Source organism: Urocitellus parryii, chromosome 4, assembly GCF_045843805.1.
Source record: "Urocitellus parryii isolate mUroPar1 chromosome 4, mUroPar1.hap1, whole genome shotgun sequence".
NCBI lineage: Eukaryota > Metazoa > Chordata > Mammalia > Rodentia > Sciuridae > Urocitellus > Urocitellus parryii.
This window is the reverse complement of record NC_135534.1, coordinates 45,392,045-45,416,670: the sequence shown is the minus strand read 5'-3', so window position 1 is coordinate 45,416,670 and position 24,626 is coordinate 45,392,045. Positions and strand designations below refer to the sequence as shown.

Genomic DNA, 24,626 nt, shown 5'->3' with positions numbered 1-24,626 from the left:
CTTATATGATGTTTACATGGTAAGACCAGCATATTCCACATGTCTACCACTTTCCTCTGCCCAGTGAATGTGTCATTTGGCCCAAGAGAATGCTGCATATAGTTTCATGTTGGTTATTCGTTTACTGTGTGCAAGGTTGGGACTAGGGAGTGGTAAATAAGGTGCCTTCATACCAACTTTAAGATGATACTTACTGTTTGGTACCAGGTGTTTCACTTGCCTCACCTTGTTCCTGGTCTGACTCTGTGAGCCTTTGGGATAATGGTGCTGGTGGAGGCACTATGGGGAGGAGAGAAAAATTGTTAAATCCAAAATGTGTGTCAACCCTCATCAGGATGAACTGATGCATTTCCTGGATGCAAGCTTCCAATTATTTTCTAGATGTCAATATGTGGCTCACTGGCCTCCCCAGTTGTGGTACCATTCTGCGGGCCTCTTTGACAGTCTTTGTTGTTGAGAGGTCGGACATTCAGCATCAGTACAGTATCCAGATCTACCTTGGTGAGAGTGAGATCATTCTGTAGGGGTATGCATAACTTTCTTGTCTGGTAGCATGGCTTATTCTATCATGATACCATTGAATCAGCTTTAGGGTAGTCAAAGATAAAGGCTGGCTGACATCTGTTCATTTGGTGTTTCATCCTTTTTAATAGTGGATGCCCTCTAGTGGGTATTAATGTGTGATGCATATGTATGGTGCAGTGGTTTTTGGTATATTTGTAGAGTTGTACAAACATCATCACAATGTAATTTAAAATTTTTTCATCACCTCAGAAAGAAACCCTGTGTATTTTAACAGTTATTCTCTATGCTTTCTCCTCACCCACTCCCTCTGCCTTATCCCCAGTGACTATCTCTATTGATTGAATGCATTTTACATAAATGGCATCATATAATGTGTTTTTCATATCTGGCTTCTTTCACAGAGCAAGATATTTTTAAAATTTACCTATGTTGCTGCAAGTATTAGTTTTTCATTATCTTTTACTAAGAAATGATGGTGCATTGTGTGGATATACTACATTTTGTTTATCCATTCATTAGTTGATATATAATTAGGCTGTTTCCACTTTTTGGTCATTATGAATAATGCTTTTATGAATATTTATAAAGATATATTTTCAGTTAGATTGGGTATATGCATAGTGTTGGATTTTCTGGGACACATGTTAACACTATGTTTAGTATTTTGAAGAACCTCCAACATGCTTCACAGTGGTTACTATTTTGCATTCCTGCCAGCCATTTATTACTCTTCACATGTCCTCCTTTTCTATCACAGATACCTCTAGTATCATGGGACCTGTGGGTCATACAGCCCAAGGCAATGCTATCTGCATTTCAGAATTCACCTAATTCAGAATCTTTTCTTAGTTTTGGTTCACTTCAAAACTGATATCCTTCCACATGTTTCAATGAATAGATTATATATATATATATATATATATACATGCAATATGTTGTCTCCAAAAGTCCAAAAGCTTCCCAAACCATGGCTAATGTGGGATACAGTATCTTTGAAAGAGATATCCATCCCTGCCTAAAACCACCAACTCCCTGAAAATTTCATTTTTGGTCAGGAATCTTTGTAATGTTAATTTCTTTGATATGCAGAGTACTTTCTATTTGGTAACCATCAGTTTATATTAATATGATGTCATTAATATGGTGGGTCCAGTATAATACTTCTATCTTTAGAATATATTTTGACGGAGTTCCTAAGTGTTGCATACTCTTTCCCATTCCATCTGAAACACAGTGTTTCTGATCCTCTTTCCTGAAGGCTGTTAAAAAAATACATCTGTTATATCAAAAGCAACACCCTATACCAGAAACCACGTTACTGTGCTGTAATTATGATGCCTAATATGACTCAAGAGTTGCAACTGGTACTACTACTTGATAGATGTCAGTCAGCCACCATTGGACATGTCCCTTTTCTTTTCTTACCAGGGTAAGACCAGGGAGGTCAATGGGTATATCATCAGGACAACCCTTGAGGATAGTACTAATTTCTGCCATTTTCCTATAATGCAATATTATTTATATTTACTATTTTGACTAAAAGATAGTAGTGTTTCAGAGACACCCACTCAATATTTCATACTATAGTAGTTATTATATCAATTTGAACAAGAAAATATTCGTACATCAGATTGATCTCACTGAATCATAGGAATTAATGACTCCAACGTGATATGAATATATAAATAAACAAAACAAATGGGGAGAAGAAACAGTGTTCCCGTACAATAGAAAGTCACTGAAAATTAATAGAACCAGAAAATCAGTGGTTGGCAACCTTTGGGATAATAATCAATTCACATAAGAAAAATGAATGCATGCCCAGGTCTGTAATGATATCTCCTTCAGTTGCAGAGAACAGTCACCACTGAGCTTATCAATCACTTGTCTCCCCAACTTCCCTGACAATGTTCCTTATCCTCCTGGAAACTATTCATTCATCTGGGTTGTTCTGAGGATCAGAGCCAGAAGTGGGTATCACACAATAGAAGGTTCTCAGGAGAAACCTGCAAGAGAAAGGCAAGCAGAACAGGGAAGGGGCAGACCTAATAATGGAAATGGTTTTGGGCCAAGTCCAGTCTCATCTTGATTTTGACTATCAACTGTAGCATGAATTCTGTCCCATCTTGTGGCAAAAAAAGAGTTTTCTAACTTTCCCTGAGTTTAGTCCTCACAGGATAAGGTGGCTCCACTCACCCAAGAATAATCCTCTGGAGAAGGTTGCAGGTGTGAGCTATTAGCAGTGGAAGCTGTTCCAGGTAGTGGATGGATTATTGAACCAACTTGATACATGCTGTCTCATGAAATCTGGACAGGTCACCAACAGTGTCTACTATACCTGGACAACCCTCAGTACTCAATGACTCTGTGCTTATTTTGTGTCTGCACCCTCACAACTGAATATAGTCAGAGAAGAGGGAATGTTTTGAGTAATAACACTTTAGAAATGCCCAAGAGCCTTATGTGAATCCTTAATGTTGCTGGAAACCTTGGTATGTTTCTCCAGTCATTCTTGTCCTCCTAGATCACCTTTTTCATGACCTTCTATTAAATTATTAAATCTCTGACACCTCTCCATCATCCTCACTTCAGCTGATTACCTTTGCTCAGAGAATAGACACAACTGGAAGAACAATTTCTCCAAACTCCACTTCTGCACATACCACCCTCTTGCATCTTTAGCCACACACTCTATCTTTGCCACTGTTTGAAGGCAAGCTATCACTGCTCCTACTGATGCCAACTGCACTGTGTTGTCCTTAGAGAAAAGGAGGACAGTCGAATACCATTTCCCCTAAATGCACTTCTTTTTTCCCAGGAACCTTGCTAAGTTGAGGCAACAATGAGAGCAAGTGTGAGAAACAACATCCCCTAAAATACTATATCACAAAGGACACTGAATTTCTCTCATGTGTGCTGGGAATTAGGGGAAGTGAGTACTATCTGTGGAAAACTCTTTTCTTGTATACATGCCAAGTTCTTTGGGATGATGGTCACAAAATGTGAGAAAACAAGCTAATGGAGGTGATTATCACTGCTTCTACTAAGACCAACCCTACAGAGTGGGGAGAAGGGATTAGAAAGTTGCTGTGCCTGCCCACGGAGCTTTGTTGGTTTGACAGGGGCCAGAGTTATCCACATTAAGTGATGTACTACCCAGAGATGGAGGGAGTAGGGAAATTCATATTCTGACATGTCTCCTGCTTTCTCACCTCCTGGAGTTTCCTCCCATTGGCTGACCCAAGGAAACTTCTGTGTGTAGTCAGCAGGGGCAGTATCCTGGGCACAGAAGAAAGAGGATGGTGGAGATTAGTGATAATGGAGCAGAAAAAATAGTGCAAAAATGATCTAGATTGATGATTTTTCAATTTATTCAATTTATTATTTTTCAATTTATGCCTCCAGTAGAACCTCTTCTTTTTTGGGGGGCGGGAGGACTACTGGGGATGGAACTCAGGGGCACTTGACCACGGAGCCACATCCTCAGCCCTATTTTGTATTTTATTTAGAGGTCAGGATCACTGAATTGTTTAGTGCCTTGCTTTTGCTGAGAATGGCTTTGAACTTGTGATCTTCCTGCCTCTGATTCCTGAACCTCTGGGGTTACAGGCATGCGCCACCATGCCTGGCCAGCAGAACCTCTTAATTCCATGCTCACATATCAAATTGCCTAGTGCATTTGTTTTTTATTCCTGCATAACTAATTGGGATGAATTTAGAGGGCTAAAACAAGATATTTATCATCTTACAGTCAAGAGACAGGTTCTGTCTTAGTTGGGTCTTCTACTCAGGTTCTCACAAGGCTGCATCAAGGGTTGTCTGGAGCTATGAGTCCTATCTGAGGCTCAGGGTTTTGTTTAAGCTCACTGTTGGCATAATGCTGATCTCTCCACAGCATAGTACTTTACGTCAACAAGACAACATTCGAAGGTCTTGAGTTTCTTCTGACAGCTAGACCCCTTTGAAAGATCTTAACAAACTAGTTCATTCCCTACTTCAGGGTAATTTACCTTTGATGAACTTAATTGAAACTGAGTTGCTATGCAATGTATACTACTTCTGCTATGCAATGTATCATAATCATGGGAGTGAGAGACATCTTCTCTGTGTATTCTACTGATTAAATTTAAATTAAAGTTCTCACCCATACACAAGTGGAGGGCATTACAGAGGTAATGGATCATTAGATGTCATCTTTGAATTTTGTCTACCTCACCTACTGCCTTTACCTACATGTTTTTGACTGAAGTCTTTATCCCCACTTTTAAACCACCTCCTTCAATAGACTTACCCACATGAGAAGTGGTGAACATTGTCTTTCTGGTTGCTCAAGCTCCAAACCCCAGAAACATCTTGTCTCTTCATTCTCCTTCACCTTTTTCATATAGTCTTAAATCCTGTTGTGTCTATTTTCTGTACTACTGTCACTCTGATGCTGGGCTCCTCTGTCTTTTCCCTTATTGTATCACATCTCAAGACAAAAGAAAATACCTGGATATTTCAAGCAACATATAAGTCTTATTGAAAAATGTTTATGGGCAATGTTCAGTGACAATAGGCTAGACAGATGTCACCCCACCCAAGTAGTGCCTCTGTCTCTCTTGACACTATTCCAGGAAGTCCAATGGTGACAGTCTGGACAAACAACACCTCAGTTCCTCTTAATGCTGCACCCAAAAATAGAATCTCTAGCCCACATAACTCCTTGTCCAAAGATGTTCGGCTGCGTGAGTGACAGTTATTCTGTCCACAGTGTTTTTAATTCTGTACCAGTCACCACAGGAAGAGGAATTTTATAAGTTAGACTAATTAGCTGTGACATCACCAGCTTAGCACGATTTTTTCCCACTGTGTGAACAGCATCCCAGATCCATCATGTGCATGCAAGAAAGCAGCTTTCTAAGATAGCACTAACTTGCCCTACTTCCCAGGATATATGAGAGAAAGCGGGTGTCCTCTGAGAAAAAATATATATCTGATTATGTGGGCCCAGACGTGCTGTCATTGTTGTCTTAACTTGGTTAGGTTCTTGGGAAGTGAGAGGCGCATTCAAGGGAACTGGTATTTTACTATCCTCCTTTTCTCCAAGGATGACACAGTGATTCTTTTCATTTTACGAGTCAACTTGTTGAGGTTATGTTGTGAACATGTTTGGTTAAACAACAGTTTGGATGCTGCTGTTAAGTTGTGGTTGACATTTAAATAGGTAGACTTTGAGTAAAGCAGAATACCCTCCATAATGTGTGTGGGCCTCTATCAGTTGAAGGGCTCAAGAGAAAAAGATTGAGGTCCCCTGAGTGAGAATTCTGCCTCCAGACTGCCTTCAGGTACCAACTGCAACATCAGCTGTTTCATGGGTCTCTAGCTTTCCTGCTTGCCTTACAGAATTTGGATTTCCTTGCTCTTATAATCATGACAACCAAATTTTAAAGAATAAATTTACTCACACACACACACACACACACACACACACACACATTGGTTCTGTTTTTCTGGAGAATACTAATACATATTTTTCCCTAGTCTGTAACTTTCTTTCCACTCTCTAATGTGGTTTCATTTAATGGAGAGTGTAATTTTAGAAAAACTAAAATCTACACCAGGATATCATTTGAATAGACAAACTAGGGGATGAATATTAAAAAATTGTGAATTAGTGTTGAATTTCCAACTTAAATTTAAATTTATTGGGTTTTTACTTAACCTCCTTGATTTTATTTTTGTGTATTTTGCCTAAGAACACTGACAAAAATTCATCAGCATTATTCTACAACATACATGAAATGAAAACACTGATGGCTACTTCTAATTAAATCGCCAAATAAAGTTGTAGATTATTTTGTCATTCTTGCATTCCCATAAGGATATACAAATTATTGTGTAGTAAGTTCTATTGTAAGAATTTTTACTGAGAGGTATTATTTTTTTTGATTTGATATGCAGTTAGTCATGTTTTATTCCAGTTTGTTTTTTGATTTTAGAGTTTGCTCCTCAATTTAATTTTCAAATATGTAAAAACTCCATGTTGTTCAGAAGTGAAAACTTATAGAAAGAAACATTCCTAGGGTAATTTTGCTTCTCTGTTTACTCTGTCTATCCTCTCTCCTAACCTCAGATTTTTATTAGTTTCAGATTTATTCTCCTGATGTGTTTTTCAAATAAAAACAAATATATACATAGTGTTTCTTTTCCTCTTTTCTTAATCAAAAGAAACTATTTTCAAATTCTGTTTTGCAATTTCACCTTTTCTTACTTTATGTATCTTGAGTTTTGCCACATATTACAGAGCTTCCTCCTCCCTTACCTGCACCTTCTCCCTCTTCTTCTTCCTCTTTATTACAGCTGACTAGTATTTTATGTGAGTAATTTCAGTCTTTTCCTATTTTAAACCATGTCACATGACTAACTTTGTGATTATTTGTTCGGTATGTGTCTAAGTGTGTTTTGGGTTAGATTCCTAGAAGTTAGATTTCTGTATTAAAGTGTTAGTACATATTTTTAAAAAAGTTTAGATATTTTCAAATTGTGCTCTACAGAGATTGTACCAGTCTCAACAGCAATGGTTAGTATGGAAATGCCTTTTTCTCCCGTTTTACCAACAGAAGTTTCTGTATGACTTATGGATCTTAATAATTCTAACAAGTGAGGCATGGTACCTCAGTGTTTTTTTTAAATCATTTTCCTGGCTATGATTGATTTAACCATCTTGCATATTTAAACACTCTTAAACAAGTTTACTCATTTTTTTCTAAGAATTTTTTTCTCATTTAAAAAATTTTATATTGTTGGTGCTTTAGTTCTTGTTTTCCAGGAACTCCTTATGTAACAGGGAATTATATCGTTTTCATGAGATGCACTTTTTCCCACTTTGGTGTTTGTCTTTTAAATTCATTTACAGTGTTTATTTACCATAAAAATTTTTGAAATTATCAGTTTAATGAAATTCCTCCATATGTAATACATCTAGATTTGTGTTAGAAAGTTTTCCCCAGTCTGAGGTGATAAATGCTTGCTTTCTTCTAGTGCTAAGTAGTATTAATATATAAAATTGGAACCATGATGTATTTGTAGCATATTCTAGAGGATCGTATAAGCTATAAATCTGGTTATATCATTTTCCAAATAGTTTTTCAGAAACACTTAAAAATAATTAGTGATTTGATGTCTCCTCTTTACCATATGCTAAATTATCATATTTGGGTTTATTTTTAAACTTTCCATTCCATGTAGTTCTAGTTACAGTGTGCCTACTCATCGTAAAAGTTTTATGTTGTTTTTTTTTTCATTTAGGAATTCTAGCTACCTTCTTCCATTCTTCTTCAGGGTTAACTTTACTTGTTCATTATTTTCATGTTTACTTTGGGATCAATTCAAATGAAATAAAATGCTGTTGGTATTTTTATTTGAATCATACTATTACATTTTAGCTTGGGAGACAATTAGCATCTTCATGATATTTAGGCTACCTTTCCAACAATATGTATTTGAATTTATTAAAAACTATTTTTTTTTGTGTTTTTCTGCAAAATTTGACTATTTCCCTCAAATAGCTTCTACACAGTCCTGTCAAGTGTACTAAGTAGTTTACGGTTTTTTTTTTGGCTTTGAAAATAGGATATTATCAATTTTATCTTCTGCCAATCATGACTATATATATGAAGGCTATTGAGTTTGTATATTAATTAACCTTACTAAATAAATAAGTATATAATTTGAGTTTTTAACCATATGGTTATGCTTTTATTGATACTGTTAAGATTTCCAGATACAATGAAACTATTGTATCTCTTGCAATAGAGACAATTTGGCCTCTTCATTTTTGATTCTCATGCTTCTGATTGTTTATTGCATACCTCTAAAGTGTGCAGTATTTTACTGACAATATTTGACATCCTCACTGCCTTTCTAATATTAGCATGAACTTATTCAATGTCTTTTGCCCCTCATTCTACATATATGTACCTCATATTTACAAATGAAGATTTTTATTCATTATTATTCTATTGGGTGTTTTCATCAGGAATGATTGAATATTGTCACATGACTTCTCAGCATCTATGGAAAGGAGCAGAGGATTTGTTTTTTAGTAGCTCAATTTGAAAGACAAAAGTAGCTGCCTGTTTCCTGCTCTGCTCCAGAGATAAAAATAATTCATCTTCCCTGATGTAATACATATCTTTGATATTTTTTGGTATAATTGAATTGTTCATTATAGCAATTGTTGCAAAATAATTCAAAAGATAGATCATGATATTCAAGTTCATAGACTAGAATATAGTAGTAAAAATAAAGGCAACTACTCACATTAACACAACATGCATGGATTAAATCATAAAATAGTATGATAGAATATGAAGAACTTCCAGAAGAGGGCAAAACTCCACTACATATAGGTACTGAAAACATTTAAAATATCTATAGCATGATTTAACAGAGTATAATGGTTTATTCTGGTGGGAGCTAAGGCAGAGTTATCAAGAAGGAGTATCCAGGGGGCTTCTAATGTACTAATATTTTTTATTGAGGATTTGTTTCATTCTTTTTCTTTAAACTGTTCATATATGTGTACATTCTCATTTCTATACCTGAGACAGTTCATTATAAAAATAAGGCAGTTATAAATACTCCCTGAATTATAGTTTTAATATTTTCATTGATTTTTCACCACTAGACTTAAATATTTATGTACCTGGACTTATAGACTCTGAACTCATGGCCTTGTGCATGCAAGACAAGCACTCTACCAACTGAGCTATATCCCCAGCCCCATGAAATAAGAATCTTTAAGAATAATAAAAGTTAAAACTTAGTCACAGGTGGATTTCATAAGGTAAAATACTGACATAAAACAAAATGATTCAAATTCCCTTAACAATGACCAATGGATTTTAAGGCAGGCATGGGGGTTATAATTGTGACTACATCTCATAGAGTTACTTTATAAAGAACGATTTTCTAATTCCAGAGCTCCAGTTCATTTAATGATCAAATGAGCAATCTGCTTCTTCTTAAATCTGTATTCTCTTCAGAGTGAAAAGCACTTGTTAGGTCTGCATTGTTTGAGCATCTGTCCTCTTCAATTTTAGTACAACTGTCAGGAAGGTGCACAGCATCCTCTAAAGCATCAGCAGGGCCACATCTAGACATCTGGGAACTATTTGCTAATGGTTAATTTACATTCCCATTAACTTTTTTCTTCTTCAGTTGAATTTTTAGCCTTCACAAGTTCACTGTACTCTTGGCCTGGATCATGAAGTTTGTAAGTTTTATTACAGATTGTAAACTGTTTGCAAGGGAGGCAGCCTGCAGGTGCTGCATCTGGAGGAGGTTAACTGTTACAGCTTTAAGGGTAAGATCATACTGGAAAACAAGCGTCTTGAGTTGTGTTAAAATTTCTCTTTTGTGTGTGTGGGGGCTGGGGTTGTGGCTCAGCAGTACAGCGCTTGAGTAGCGTGTGCAAGGTCCTGAGTTTGATCTTCAGCACCACATAAAAATAAATAAAACAAAAGTATTGTTTCCAACTACAACTAAGCAATAAATATTTTAAAAATGTTTAAAAAATTACTCTTTTGGTATTTTCTAGATAATTTTGTCTTTCTTCAATATGTGTTACACAAGCTTTGTAGAGTTCATTTGCTGCTTCTACTTTTTGAAGCACTTCCTCTTCTAACATTCCTTTTTTTTTCTCTTTTTTTTTGGTAGTTGCTTGTTGGGATTTTTTTTGCTAATCTACCACTTGAGCACTGATGCTCCTCCTCTGCACGAAACATGCATATTCATTTTCATCTTCACATTGCATGCATAACAATTTTGCCTTGAGAGCAGTTTGTTTGAGCATTTTGTTTTGTTGTTTCCAAAGTTCCTTTATTTCTTTCCTTTGTTTTTCCATTTCATTTTTCCTCTCCAGTGGAGGCTGTACAAATTGTTGACTTGGAGAGCTGCAACTCTTTCTTGTAAAAGGTGACTATTCTCCATGCCATTGAGGAGAGCACTGGTAAATAGAGACTGTAGGGGTATAAACTCCTGTAGTCCAATGTTAGTTCTAGTTGCTTCTATCAACTTTACAATATTTCTGGTGGATGCCAATTCCAAGTTAAGCTTTTTTTTCAACCCATGACACTATGTTCTTTGTACATTTTGACTATATGTTAGCATATAACAAGGCGAATTCAATAAAGTTAGTTTTTTTTTTTTTAACAGCACATGGTCTAATTCTATAGGAGAAAAATTTCCTTCTGTGGACTCAGTGCTGAGTCCACAGAAAAGTTTTCAAAAGACTTACTTTCCCGAGAAATAGGCAGTTGTAACAATGAGTCCTTGCCTACATCTCCCATAAGGAAGTCCATAAAGATATTCCCAAAGTTAAATGCCAAAGTTTCAATAGAAGAAAACACTTTTAGGAACAGGTCATTTTTGTTTTCTTCATTAACTTCTGAGAAATTCACAGCTTTCACTTTTGCAGTATTTCTGCAGCATTTTGAAGATCAACAGAATTGAGATTCTGATGCTTATCATTTCAGACTTTAAAACATGGAGGAGATCATCCAGAAGTCTATGAATTCTTCTTTAAGACAGTCTGAAAGAATAGCCTCTTTTAAATATAGTAACACATGGGGGAACTTCCTGGTATCGTTCACCAACTCCTTGATGTAGTCCGGATCAAAAGTGGAGTTGGAACTTATGGACTTGAATCCCATTTAGGAAGGTGGCCTGATGCCCAAACACGTTTTTCTCTGCCTTTTTCTTTTTGTAAGCAATCATCCTCTAACAGTCATCCGTTACCAGTCAGAAAAACTGAAATCTGAGCTCCGCAACGTTCCAACAGCGCCCGCTTGGGGGCGCCCGTGACGTCCTGCTCGTGGGAGCCCCTGGCGTCTCCGCTCGTGGGCGCCTGTCGCGTGGTTTGATCCTGCAGGACTTCGCCCCGCTCCCCCCGTAGCTGCCCCCGTTGGGGCCCACTGCGTGGCGGACGAGACCCGAGACCGCAACTGGCAGATGGCAGGCTCTGCAGTCCCGAACCCATCAGGCGCCAGAGCGAGCACCGCTGTCCCACACTCACCGCAGCGCTCCATCCCACCTCCCGGATGCCCCCGCCGCCCCAATCCCACACGCAAAGCCCGCAGACACCCCGCCAAGCCGTCGCCACGATCACACCTGTATCTTTCATTTAATGGGGAGAGACTAATAGTGAATTATGTTGGAGAAGAAATCCTAGTTAGTCATCTCAAAGTACTTGCTGTCCTACTGATCTTACAGGTTGATTTTAGGGATAACAATCACGGCAGTTATGAGGTTTTATATGTGTTCCCAGGGGCACCACTGGAAGGTCCTGGTATGGAAACGGTCATGCCTTTCTCTCAGTGTGGTGGAGCCAATCTAGACAGGAGCTGAATGAGTTTGGGTGGTGGTATTAGTGTTGGTAGCTCACTGCATTGTGGACTTCAATTGTGTAATTATTTGCTGCCGTTGTCTTGTGTTTAGGATGAGGTCTGAGATGTCAGTGGATTTTTCTCACTGTTCCTGGTACTCATTCAGCCTTCAGCCTTGTTTGTACTACATGTTTTTACTACAATTAATGTCAATCTGCATGAGCATGGTCAACCCCCATGGCAGACTACTGTTGATTGCTAGTCAGTGCTAGGCTTTGTGTGGAAGCAGGGGGTGGTGCTCTCTTGTACTTGTTCAGCCCCAGGTTTAGGCCAGTCCTGTGTATTGTTTCTTGATGTTGAAAGAACATTGCATTCTCAAAATAAATCCCATTTTGTTGTGATATATCATTCTTTTTATATATTGACAGATTCTCCTGGCTAATATGTTTTCCAGTTTTTATTGGTGCGTTGTAATTGCACATTTAGTGGGATTCTTTGCTACATATTTATACATGGAAATAATGTAACAATATAATTTGACAAATATCATTCCCTGTCTGGCAAATATTTTTTTAAAGGATTTTAAAAGATAAAGTGGATATTTCATTCATTTGTGCTCAAACCAGCCAAACTGGTACTTATTCACCATGTTGCAGCCAAATACCTACAAATATTTGTGAGCAAATATTTGGTGGTGTAAGGCACAGAGGCCAAAAAGGTTGAGGATATCAATGAAACACATCATAATTTAACCCTTGACCTTAGCAATTGAGCTTTTTATTTTTAGTTTATTTTTTTAGCATGTTAAGCGTCCTTTATTAAACATAATATGGTAATACTAATAAATATTCACCATTCAGCTTCTGCTGTGGAGCAAAGGCATAAAACAATTCTTTTTAAATTTTTTATTTGTTCTAATCAGTCATACATTGAAGTAGAAAGCTTTTTGATTCATTGAACACAAATAGAGCACAACTTTTCATTTCTCTGGTTGTACACGATGTAGAGTCGCATCACATGTGCAGTCATACATGTGCCTAGGGTAATGATGTTCATCTCATTCCACTATCTTTCCTACTCCCATGCCCCTTACCCTTATGTCCCTCCCCTTGACCCAATCAAAGTTTCTCCATTTTTCCGGTACCCCCTCCCCCCTGCCCCTGTCCTATTATGTATCAGCATCCACTTATCAGAGAGAACATCCTGCCTTTGGTTTTTGGGATTGGCTTACTTTGCTTAGGATAATATTCTCTGTCTTTATCAATTTATCTGCACATGCCATAATTTTATTCCCTTTAATGCTGAGTAATATTCCATTGTGAATATACACCACAGTTTCTTTATCCATTCATCTATTGAAGGGCATCTATATTGGTTCCACAGTTTAGCAATTGTGAATTGTGCTGCTATAAACATTGAAGTGGTTGCGTCACTATAGTATGCTGTTTTTAAGTCCTTTTACTATAGACCAAGGAGTGGGTCAAATGATAAATGGGGTGGATTCAAATAAAAAAAACTTCTCCTCAGCAAAAGAAATAATCAAGGAGATTAACAGAGAGCCTACATTTTTAGAGCAAATTTTTGCCACATGCGCATCAGAGCACTGATTTCCAGGATATATAAAGAACTCAAAAAACTTAACACCAAAAAAAAAAAAAAAAGAAAGAAACCCCCCCCCCCAAAAAAAAACACCCAATAAATAAATGGGCTGAGTAGCTGAACAGACACTTCTCAGAATAAGATATACAACTGATCAACAAATATATGAAAAAATGTTCAACATCTCTAGTAATTAGAGAAATGCAAGCATCTCACTCCAGCCAGAATGGTAATTATCAAGAATACAAGCAACAGTAAGCGTGTTGGTGAGGATGTGGGGAAAAGACACACTCATACATTGCTGGAAAGCAGTATGGAGATTCCCTAGAAAACTTGGAATGGAACCACATTTGACCCAGCAATTGAGTTTCTAAAAGTAAATCTTTCCAAATCTCAGAAAATATAAAAGAGCTTTTTTAACACATCATTTTACTTTTTACTTCATACTTTTGAGATTAGATTTTATATTGTAAATATAACCAAACTAGTATTACTTCTACTTATGTATAGCCAGAGACAACTTCTAGTCTATATCAAAGTTATTTAAATCTCTTTGATTAGGCTCCAGTCATATCCACCTTCCAAATTGACACACAGGCACAACTAGAGCCAGAATATTGGGCAGGGATACATATCTCTAAAATAAAAAGAATCTTATAAGGAAGAAACAAATTCAGCCACTGCCCAGAATGAAATTGAAAACACTCACTTTCACACAACTTCAGCTGGTATGTTTGCTTATCGAGTAATTAGGAATAAATACTCAGTTTTAGAGGAGCTAGAAAATAGAGTTTCCCAAGCAGTTTCCAAGATGGGTACCAAATCACTTGCAAAAAAATTTCTCTGGAGATGCATCCAGGGCTGCAGAGATTCCTCTCCACCACTGTGAAATGGATTATTCAAGGCTTGATTGTTTCTGGCTTGGAAGTACCAAGGACTGCTCCAGGAAGGGTTGCCCCTAGACTGGCTGTTCCAGTCTGGTTGGTCCACATTGAGGGGTTTCCCAATGTGTTCAGCAGGCAACCTGGATATAGTTGGAGAAGAAGCCTGGGTATTCTGTAGATACTGAGCCCTTCTGAGTCAGACTATTTCCACTTTTTGGCCCCTTGCTTCTCTGCTCTTTTTGGTATTCCATTCTCTGATTGTGGAATCAGGTCTTAATCTGTTTGTAGCTAAGTTTCAGAATGCTGGAAAATTGTGGAATATGTTAGAGGCTGACATATTTCTTTGAAATTTATCAGTGAGTGTAATCAAATATGGTGACCTCAGTTTGTTCACATTTTTTTACTTTTATGTTTCTGAAACTCATCATTAGCAATGCTGTGACTTTTATTCCTGTCATTAGCAATTTGTGTCTTATTTATATTTTACCTTGATTATATAATCATATGTTTATAAATTTTATTGATCTTTCAAATTTGGTTCAACTTATTTTCTGTATTTCCCATCTGTTCTCATTTCCATTACCTTACGTATCTCAATGTTTTCTTTCCTTTCTTGTCATATATTTAATAAGCACTTATATTTCTAATTTTTAAGGTTAAAGTATATTTATTATTTTTACATCCTACTTGTCTAATAATTAAAGCTAAAAATTTCCCTGTAAGATTTTGTGCATTCCACCATTTGATGTTGTTTCTATTTTCAGTCAGTTCAGAATATTTTCTTATTCTTAGTTTCAGTTATTTCTTGACTACTATTTGTTTAAAACTGTTGTTTCTCCCTTCCTTAGCATTGCCTACAAAAGCGCTAGCTAACTACATTCAGCATAATGGCTGTCCTCAGATCTTCTTATGGGTTTTAGCCCATGTCTCTGGTTTTAGGTTGTCCCGTAGAACTCAAGCCACAACAGTGAACAGACATCAACCTTTCAGAGCCAAATTTAACAGGACTTACACTTGAATAAGTCTTTATGTGAAGCCCAAAATTGTCAAGAAGAGGACCAGGAAGTTCATCTGGCACCTGTCAGACCAATATGGCAAAATTAAGCATAACTGGAAGAAACCCAGGATATTGACAGTAACGTGCAGAGAAGATTCAAGTGTCAGATCTTGATGCCAAACATTGGTTATGGGAACAATAAGAGAACAAAGCACATGCTACTCAGTTACTTCTGGAAGTTTCTTGTTAATAATGTCAAGGAGCTGGAAGTGCTGCTGACATGCAGCAAATCTTACCATGATGAGATTACCCACAATGTTTTCTCCAAGAACTGCAAAGCCATCAGGGAAAGCGAAGTAGCCCAACTGGCCATCAGAGTCACCACTCCCAATGTCAGACTGTGCAGTGAATAAAATGGATAGACAGATCACATGCACATTGTTTTTGTGTGTGCTTAAATGAAATCACAAAATCTGCCATCTGGCATTTCCACCTTGCCTCAGAAACTATGTTATTTAATTTCCAAATATCATTTTGTTAGATTTTAAACTTTGTTAGTAATAGAAAATGTATATATGGAGTACTTAATCCTTTTATATCAATTGTGATGTCAAATAACATGGTAATAATAGAATCTGTCTTGGTGAATATTTCATGAGCACTTGAAAATAAGGTGTATTCCACTCTTGGATGGATTGCTCTCAAAATGTCAAGTTGGTTGTTACTCTTGTTCTGGTCTTCACTATCCTAATTGATTCTTTTGATTTGTTCTATCAGTTTCTGAGAGGAAATGCTGAAAACCCCACTTTTGTCTGGCTTGCCCATTAGTCATTTCAGTTCTATTTCTTCTTTTTAAAAAATTTTTGGCTGTAGATGTACACAATACCTTTATTTTATTTCTTCTTCTTTTTTTTTTAAATGCTATGCTGAGGATCAAACCCAGTGTCTCACATGTGCCAGGCAAGCATTCTACCACTGGGCCAAAACCCCAGCAGCTTATCAATCCTTATTTAGTGTGTTTTTAAGATCATTTATTATGGGATGGGGATGTGGCTCAGCAGTAGAACGCTCGACTAGCATGGGTGGGACCTAGGTTCCGTCCTCAGCACCACATAAAAATAAAGGCATTGTGTTGTGTCCTTCTACACCTAAAAAATAAATGTTTTTTTTAAAAGATCATTTATTATGTACATACACATTTAGAATTCTTATGTGTTCTTGATGTAGTAATTCCTTATCATTAAAAAATAACCCTCTTGATCCCCATAATATTCCCGATTGTGAAGTCTGCTTTTTTTCCACTCTACTTATATGGCTACTTATCTTTTCTTTGGTTAGTATTTCTCTTGCATAAAACAACATCTCCTGTAGAACACAACTATGTGCATTTACCAAGAGAGAGTGACATGGGTACCAGTTTTTTTCTTGTGGGTTTTTAGCACATGACAGTAGAATCCATTCTGGAACAACTATAAAAGCATGGAATATATGTTTTACTGTAAAATTATATGCATGCTATGTTGGCAGCAGCCATATACATCTCATCTTAATCAGCTCTCTTGATGGGTTCATTTCTCTTGTGCTTGATATAATTTTGTGTTGTTTGCTTAATAGGCTGTTCTGTTACCATCTAAGACTATTTAAGTCAACTCTAAATGTTTGTACAAAGATGAAATTGCCTATGGATGCAATAAGTGAGTGTATAATAAGCATTCACATACGCACTCCCAAATGAAGCATTCATTAAATTTTTGTCATATTTCTTCCAATTACTCTTTAGAAGTGAATAAATAGAATTCTACAGGTACCCCTAAAGCATACTTCTGCATCTCTTCTCAATGTACAATTAAGAATTTTAGAGGCTGATATACATTATTCTAACACATTATGTTAAAACAGCAGTTTATTCTAAATATCAAAATATTGCACTTCAAAAGAGGTATAGGTGACATGCAGACTCTGAATATGAGTTTTCTGATAACTGGTTAGCAATTTTTAAGCCACCATCCATATCAAGGCTATCAAGATGTTTGGGGATTTATTTTTTATGTGAGTAATAAAATGTTGAACTGTTTATAGATGAACTATCTTCCCTGCTCTAGTTGGGCCTTTTGAAGGCAGAAAGACTACAAGAGAAGTAGGTGTGTTCTACTGTTTCTCTTTCTCTGCTACTTCTTCTTCTTCTTGTTACATCCCTCTGTATCTTTATTTCTAAACCATTGTATAGGAACATGTTCCTGAGGGGATGGTATAGAGAGCAGAACATTGCTTTTTGCTTGTCCTGCTGTGGTGACTTGAATGCTCCTGTATGCACTTGCCAGTATTGTAGAGTTGATTCCAACTAATTTTACAAAACTTATGCTGACTCCTATCACTTCAAGGCTATACAGTCATTGCTTATTTCTTACAGCATTCTAGCTTTAAGATTTTTCTTTAAAGGGATTTTGCAATCAAAACTAAACACTTGGAAACTCATTTACATTTCTATGCTTTTATTTACAACATCACTACAAATGATCTCTTCTTCCATTTCCATTTGTTCAGGTCCACGTTTTCTTTCCTTGCCAACTTAAAAAAAAATTGATGTGGCTTGTAGAAGTGGCAGAGGCACACTCTTAGTAATTGTAGAACCATTGGTTCCAATTCCAAGTAGTTCAAAAAGTCTTCCCTGTCTATTGGCCACCACATACACACTTACTTGTGAGATCTTTTTGCACTCTGATCCCTTCTCAGAATTTGCATGCCAAGAGGATTTTGACCAGTTAGAATCAATATGACAGGCATGTCTAAGGAGATCTCTTCTTCTAAACTCTGCACAAATCTTCTGCAGAACAGGAATGAAATTACATCTATTTTTACACCTGAATTGATGTATTGACAATATTGGTGCCCAAGACAGATAGCTGACACATAGGTGGAAAGAGTACTGTGATTTCAGAGGCTGCTGGACTCACAATGGTAGTTTCCTCTAGTCCATGCCATGGTGAAGTCAAACCCCACTGTCTTATTCTGAAAACAGATTCCAGATGATGAACATTTTAAGATTCAGATTTGAATCTTGTGACCCAGTTTAGTCATGGGGTCAGCTTGAGAATCCATGTGTCCCAACCCCATGTCCAGTGCCCTTTCCAATCTAGCGCTTAAAAGTTCTGTATCACAATGTGTCCCAAGTGTTTTAGTCACTTCTGTGACCAAAAGATCTGACAAGAACAATTTTAGGGAGGAAAAGTTTATTTGGGGGCTCACAGTTACAGAGGTTTTAATCCATAGACGACAGACTCCATTCCTTGGGGCCTGACGTGAGACAGGACATCAACAGAACAGTGTGTGGCAGAGGAAAGCCACTGGGAACATGGTGCCAGAAGCAGAGAGTTCTCCTTTCACCAAGAAAAAATATACATTCCCAAATCATACCCCAATAACCCACCTCCTCTAGCCACAGCCTACCTGACTTCAGTTACCATTCTTATAACCCAAGTTTTTCCAAACTTTCTTGCATTGTCTCACACATGAGCTTTTTGGGGACACCTCATATCTAAATCATAATTCCAAGATTTCAACTATTGGAATACTGGTCAGGGCAAGAGGTAAGTAACTGCTTGCCAGTTCTCAGGATGAAAGGCTCTTATTTAAACCACTAAAAAAACCCCCATGGCCAACTGGTCACCATGCCATGGACAAATTCTACCATTTTTTTGTGAGCTGTTTTTTTAAATGTAGGGCAGTAAGGACATTATTTTTCCAAACCCAGAGAATTAAATAACATTTAAAAGTAGTAGAACTCCATCAGAACCAAACTTTCTTTGTACAACAATTGCAACATGATTCTCAGAATATAGTCTGAGAGAGAAATTGCAACATGATTCTTAGAACATAGTCTGAGAGAGAAATAAGGAATCATTAATTTTTTAAAATAACTTTGGTAGAAAACAATCATAAATAAGAGGTTTAGCATTTTGAACAACAATTCTTTCCACTGAAATGAAAATGACAAAGAAAAGATTCAGAGGAAGATAGGATAAGAAATTTATTGAAAATATCAGTAAGAATGGAAATGTTCTTATTTCATCCTGGTTTCTCTAAGAAAAGCAAGACAATCCAGTTTAAAATAAATACATTTGAAGACCATGAGTAATTTCAGAGGCACAGGCTGAAATTAAAGTAGACAGCTGTCAAGTGTGATGGGGGCAGTGTTGACTCGCCAAAATACATCTAATGGACCAGAGCACAGGTTCTTCATCCCTGCTCCACTCTGCTACCTGACATCTCCAGGGATCCCTGAGGAAGGCTGTCTCCACATTCTTCCTCCTCAGGAGTGTCCTGCAGAGCCCGCTCAAGCACCAGCTTGAGGTTCTGACGCTGCAGCCGCTGCCTAAAGGAGCCAACAAAGAAATAAATGATGGGGTTGGTGCAGCTGTTAACACAAGAAAAGACATTTGAAACCAGATAAAGACAAGTGTATGCATCAAAATCGACTGAAATCCAGTCTGACAGAAATAAATAAATGCCAAAGGGCAGTTCACAGAGGATAAAGGCCAGCAATGTGAGCAGGATGGTCACATACAGCTTGGTCAGTGTCTTATGCCTAGAACCACAAAGGATTCTCCACAGCAGGGCCAGGCTGGACCCTGAGAAAGTCACAAATAAAACAATCAGCCATGCCGTTATGATCAAATCAACTTTTATACACCAATGAACTCCACTATTGATAATCAAGGTAGAACAATAGACCATGTCCAGGACGCCCCAAAACATGGACAGGGCCCAGAGCAGGGCACACATGATAGCTGACATGTGTCTAGGGCGGCGACAGCGATACCAGATGGGCCACAGGGCCGACAGGCAGCGCTCGGTGCTAATAGCACTAAGGATGCTCAGGCCTGCGATGTAGGAAATGATTCCCCCAGTTCGCACGATGTCATATGTAGGGACAGAGAAGTGAAAGAACATTTTGACGATGTCCACCAGGAAAGCAGTGATATGGAAACAGAGAAAGAAGAAGTCAGAGGCAGCCAGGTTTAGGATATAGACCGAGAAGGCATTTCTGCGCATGCGGAAGCCCAGGAGCCAGAGCACAGATGCGTTTCCCATCAGTCCAACCAGGGCAATGAGGAGGGCCAGCACTTTTGGAAGAAGGTTATTCCTGTCACAAGTTGGAGGAAGGTGCTGGTAACTTCCATTGGTTGGTGTGGCTTCTGTACTCCAAGCTGTGATGGTTGGATCCAGGCTCTCCATCTCTGCACTGGTGCCCCTGGGAAAAAAGCAAGACTCAAGGGCTAAGGAACTAACAGACACTTCTCAGAAGATATGCAATCGATCAACAAATATATGAAAAAATTGCTCAACGGCTCTATTAATTAGAGATATGTAAATCAGAACTACGCTAAGATGTCATCTCACTCCTGTCAGAATGGCAATTATCAAGAACACAAGAAGTTAAAAATGTTGGTGAGGATGTGGGGAAAAAGACACCCTCATACATTGCTAGTGGCACTGAAAATTGGTGCAACCACTCTGAAAGGCAGTATGGATGTTCCTTAGAAAACTTGGAATGGAACCACCATTTGACCCAGTTATCCTGTTCCTTGGTTTATACCCAAAGGATTTAAAATCAGTATTCTATAGTAACGTAGCTACATCAATGTTCATAGCAGCTCAATTCGCAATAGCTAAACTGTGGAACCAACCTAGATACCCTTTAATAGATGAATGGATAAAAAAATACTATGGTGTATATACACAATTAAATATCACTTAGCATTAAAAGAGAATAAAATTATGGCATTTGCAGGTAAATGGATGGAGTTGAGAATATCATGCTAAGTGAAGTAAGCCAATCCCCCCCCCCAAAAAAAAAAAAAAAAAAAAAAACAAAGGCTGAATGTTCTCTGATAAGTGGTTGCTGATCCATAATGGGGTGTGTATGTGGGAAGAATGGAGGAAGTTTGGACAAAAGGGAGATGGAGAGGTAGCATGGGGGTAGGAAATATGGTGCAACCAACACAATGAAAGTTGTGCTCCATTTGGGTACAATAAAGTGAAATGCATTCTGCTGCCATGTATAACTAAATAGAACAAATACAAAAATATTAAAAAAGCAAGACTTGCTGCATGAGGTCAGTTTATCAGATCACCCTGATATGTGGAAATTAGTTATCTCCATTTTAAAGAAGAGGAAAACAAGATTGCAGAGATGAAGGAACCTACAAAGAGTGGGGGATTCTTGAAATAGGATTCAAATTCAACACTCATTGTCTAAAAAGTTTCTGAGCTCTCTGACCTGAAATTAAATGACATGGAAATATATTATGATCCAAACCTCCACTCATGGGGTAGAGTTAAGGACTAGTTAGCACTGCTCTGCCTTGGCACTAAAGTTTGCTATTTGGTGCAAGAATTGAGATAGACACAGGTTACATCCCAGGTTACATCCCAGATCATGACATCCCCTTGCCTATGAGTGTTCCATCCAAAGAGAAGAAGACCTGGATTTATATCCATGAGGGGAATGTGAGCTTCTGGTAGGACAGGAGAGGATGGCTAGGTTTAAAAATACCTCACTGTGTCAGACATTGGAGACAGGATCACTTTTTAATCCCTGATGCTTAGCTTTATGTGTGGCCCACATTTTCTCAATACTCATTGAAGAATGAATGTATTAATGAGGAGGCTTAAAGTGTTATGTGATTTGGGTTAAATAGAAAGTAAAATTAGAAATAAAATCCTTGACATGCATATAATGAGATGAAGGAAATATCATTCATCATAATTCTTATTGTGAACAACAGTGGGCATATTCACAACGACTTGCATGTCCCCAAATAACTGTTATTGATGGCTGATATGCCTTTGAAGTGAGCATTTAAATGACTTTTTCAGCACCTAGAGGCATTTTGGTTCAGATTTGTGTATTAGCAAAATTGCTTACCCTCTGAAGAGGGTATAATAATGGATGAGGTTTTAGAGCCACTGAAAAGAAGTGTTTTAAATAAGGGAATATCTATGGAGGACTACTGAGAGGTGGGTACAATATAAACTCACTCCGTTCTCTCCCAGGTGATCCTTATTTACATTTTCTTTGTTGACAAAAGCTTTTGTGTGAGAGGAGTGTATGTGGGTAAATAGAAAAAGTTGAGGGATGGGAGTGTAAAGAGATTGCTCAAGCAGATTTCCATTAAGGAAAGAGGACAAGATCATACTGTAATGATTAACAGGAGCTGACTGAGAGTTTATTGGATAATTTTTCTTTGAACTCTCTCAAGAGCTATGAGGTAAGAATTAGTATTTTTCACATTTTTTACCATGAATGGAATCAGAGTAAAACAGGATGAGCAATAGCCCCCGCCTTTTTTCCCCATACAGTGTAGATTTGAAAACCCAGGTTCTACACTTTGAGTAGTACTTTGGATCCACCACCATTGTGTGTCTGTTATATGTGGATGAGGGAAAAGCAGAGGAGTAACTCCCAGGTTACATCCCAGATGGCAATCAAAATTGTGGCTGAGATAAAAATCTAATGTACGCAAACTTCAGAAACAGACAAGAAGAGAAGTCAATCTAACAGAGAACAAAAGAGGTGGGTGAAAGGCAGTTAGGAGAAGATACGAGAAATGAGAAGCCCTCTCCTGTCTCACAAAGGCAGCCAGGACTTCAGTACACAGAGCACTCAAGAGGGGCTGGAGGCTTGTGAGTGGAAAAAGGTCACATTCTCCTCTTTTGGCCTGCAGAGGAAACTCAGACAAGATCCTTCTTGAATTTTCTTTGAAAGACAATTCCCCCCAGCATTGCTTGGCTTGAACAGGAAATAAGGGGAAAAAACAGAAGTTCTGTTTGCCATACTCAAGGCACTTTACAGTTTGTACATCTGTTTTTAGAGTGTGGTGTATTGGTCTTTCTAATGAAAACTGAAGCTCTCTAAAGACTATGCCATGTCTGTTTTATTTACTACTATATCCCAAGATTTAGCTTGTGTTTTTACAGACCATCTATTGTAATATTCTCACTTAAAAAGAAACAAGACTTGGGTTGGGGATGTGGCTCAAGCGGTAGTGTGCTCGCCTGGCATGCGTGAGGCCCGGGTTTGATCCTCAGCATCACATACAAACAAAGATGTTGTGTCTGCTGAAAACTAAAAAAAAAAAATATTAAAAAATTCACTTGACTGGAAAAGACATACACAGGCTGAAGGTGAAAGGTTGGGAAAAAATATACCACACACACGGTCCTCGCAAGCAAGCAGGTGTGGCCATCCTCATATCGAATAAAATCGACTTCAAAACTAAGTTAATCCAAAGGGATAAGGAAGGACATTATATACTGTTAAAAGGAACCATTAAACAACAAGACATAACAATTATCAATATTTATGCACCAAATAATGGTGCTTCGAAGTTTATAAAACAAATTCTCCTCAAGTTCAAGAACCAAATAGACCACAACACAATAATTATGGGTGACTTCAACACACCTCTCTCACCATTGGACAGATCCTCCAAGCAAAAGTTGAATAAAGAAACTATAGACCTCAATACCACAATCAATAACCTAGACTTAACTGACATATATAGAATATATCAACCATCATCGAATGGATATACTTTTTTCTCAGCAGCACATGGATCCTTCTCAAAAATAGACCATATATTATGCCATAGGGCAACCCTCAATAAATATAAAGGGGTGGAGATTATACCATGCATTTTATCTGATCATAATGGATTGAAACTGGAAATTAATGATAAAAGAAGGAAGGGAAAATCCAATATCACATGGAAAATGAACAATATGTTACTGAATGATCAAAGGGTTACAGAAGACATAAAGGAGGAAATCAAAAAATTCTTAGAGATAAATGAAAATTCAGACACAACCTATCAGAATCTATGGGACACAATGAAAGCAGTTTTAAGAGGGAAATTCATCGCCTGGAGGTCATTCCTCAAAAAAAGGAAAAAACAACAAATAAATGAGCTCACACTTCATCTCAAAGCCCTAGAAAAGGAAGAGCAAAACAATAGAAAATGCAGCAGAAGGCAAGGAAATAATTAAAATCAGAGCAGAAATCAATGAAATTGAAACAAAAGAAACTATTGAAAAAATTAACAAAACTAAAAGTTGGTTCTTTGAAAAAATAAACAAGATTGACAAACCTTTAGCCACGCTAACGAAGAGAAGAAGAGAGAGAACTCAAATTACTAACATAAGGGATGAAAAAGGCAATATCACAACAGACGCCACAGAAATACAGAAGAC

The 24,626-nt window shown here is 37.5% G+C and overlaps 1 protein-coding gene and 2 pseudogenes across 1 annotated transcript; 1 reads left to right on the top strand and 2 right to left on the bottom strand.

Moving 5' to 3' along the window:
- Nucleotides 1-9,510: 9,510 nt before the first annotated feature.
- LOC113200880 (rho GTPase-activating protein 29 pseudogene) lies at nt 9,511-11,222 on the bottom strand (annotated as a pseudogene).
- A 387-nt stretch (nt 11,223-11,609) lies between these two features.
- On the top strand, nt 11,610-15,787 carry LOC113200881 (large ribosomal subunit protein eL32 pseudogene; annotated as a pseudogene).
- Nucleotides 15,788-19,610: 3,823 nt separating this feature from the next.
- Nucleotides 19,611-20,609, bottom strand: LOC113200882 (mas-related G-protein coupled receptor member X1-like). The gene has a single exon (XM_026414475.1). The coding sequence runs from the start codon at nt 20,607-20,609 to the stop codon at nt 19,611-19,613; it is 999 nt and encodes a 332-aa protein (XP_026270260.1).
- Nucleotides 20,610-24,626: the final 4,017 nt, after the last annotated feature.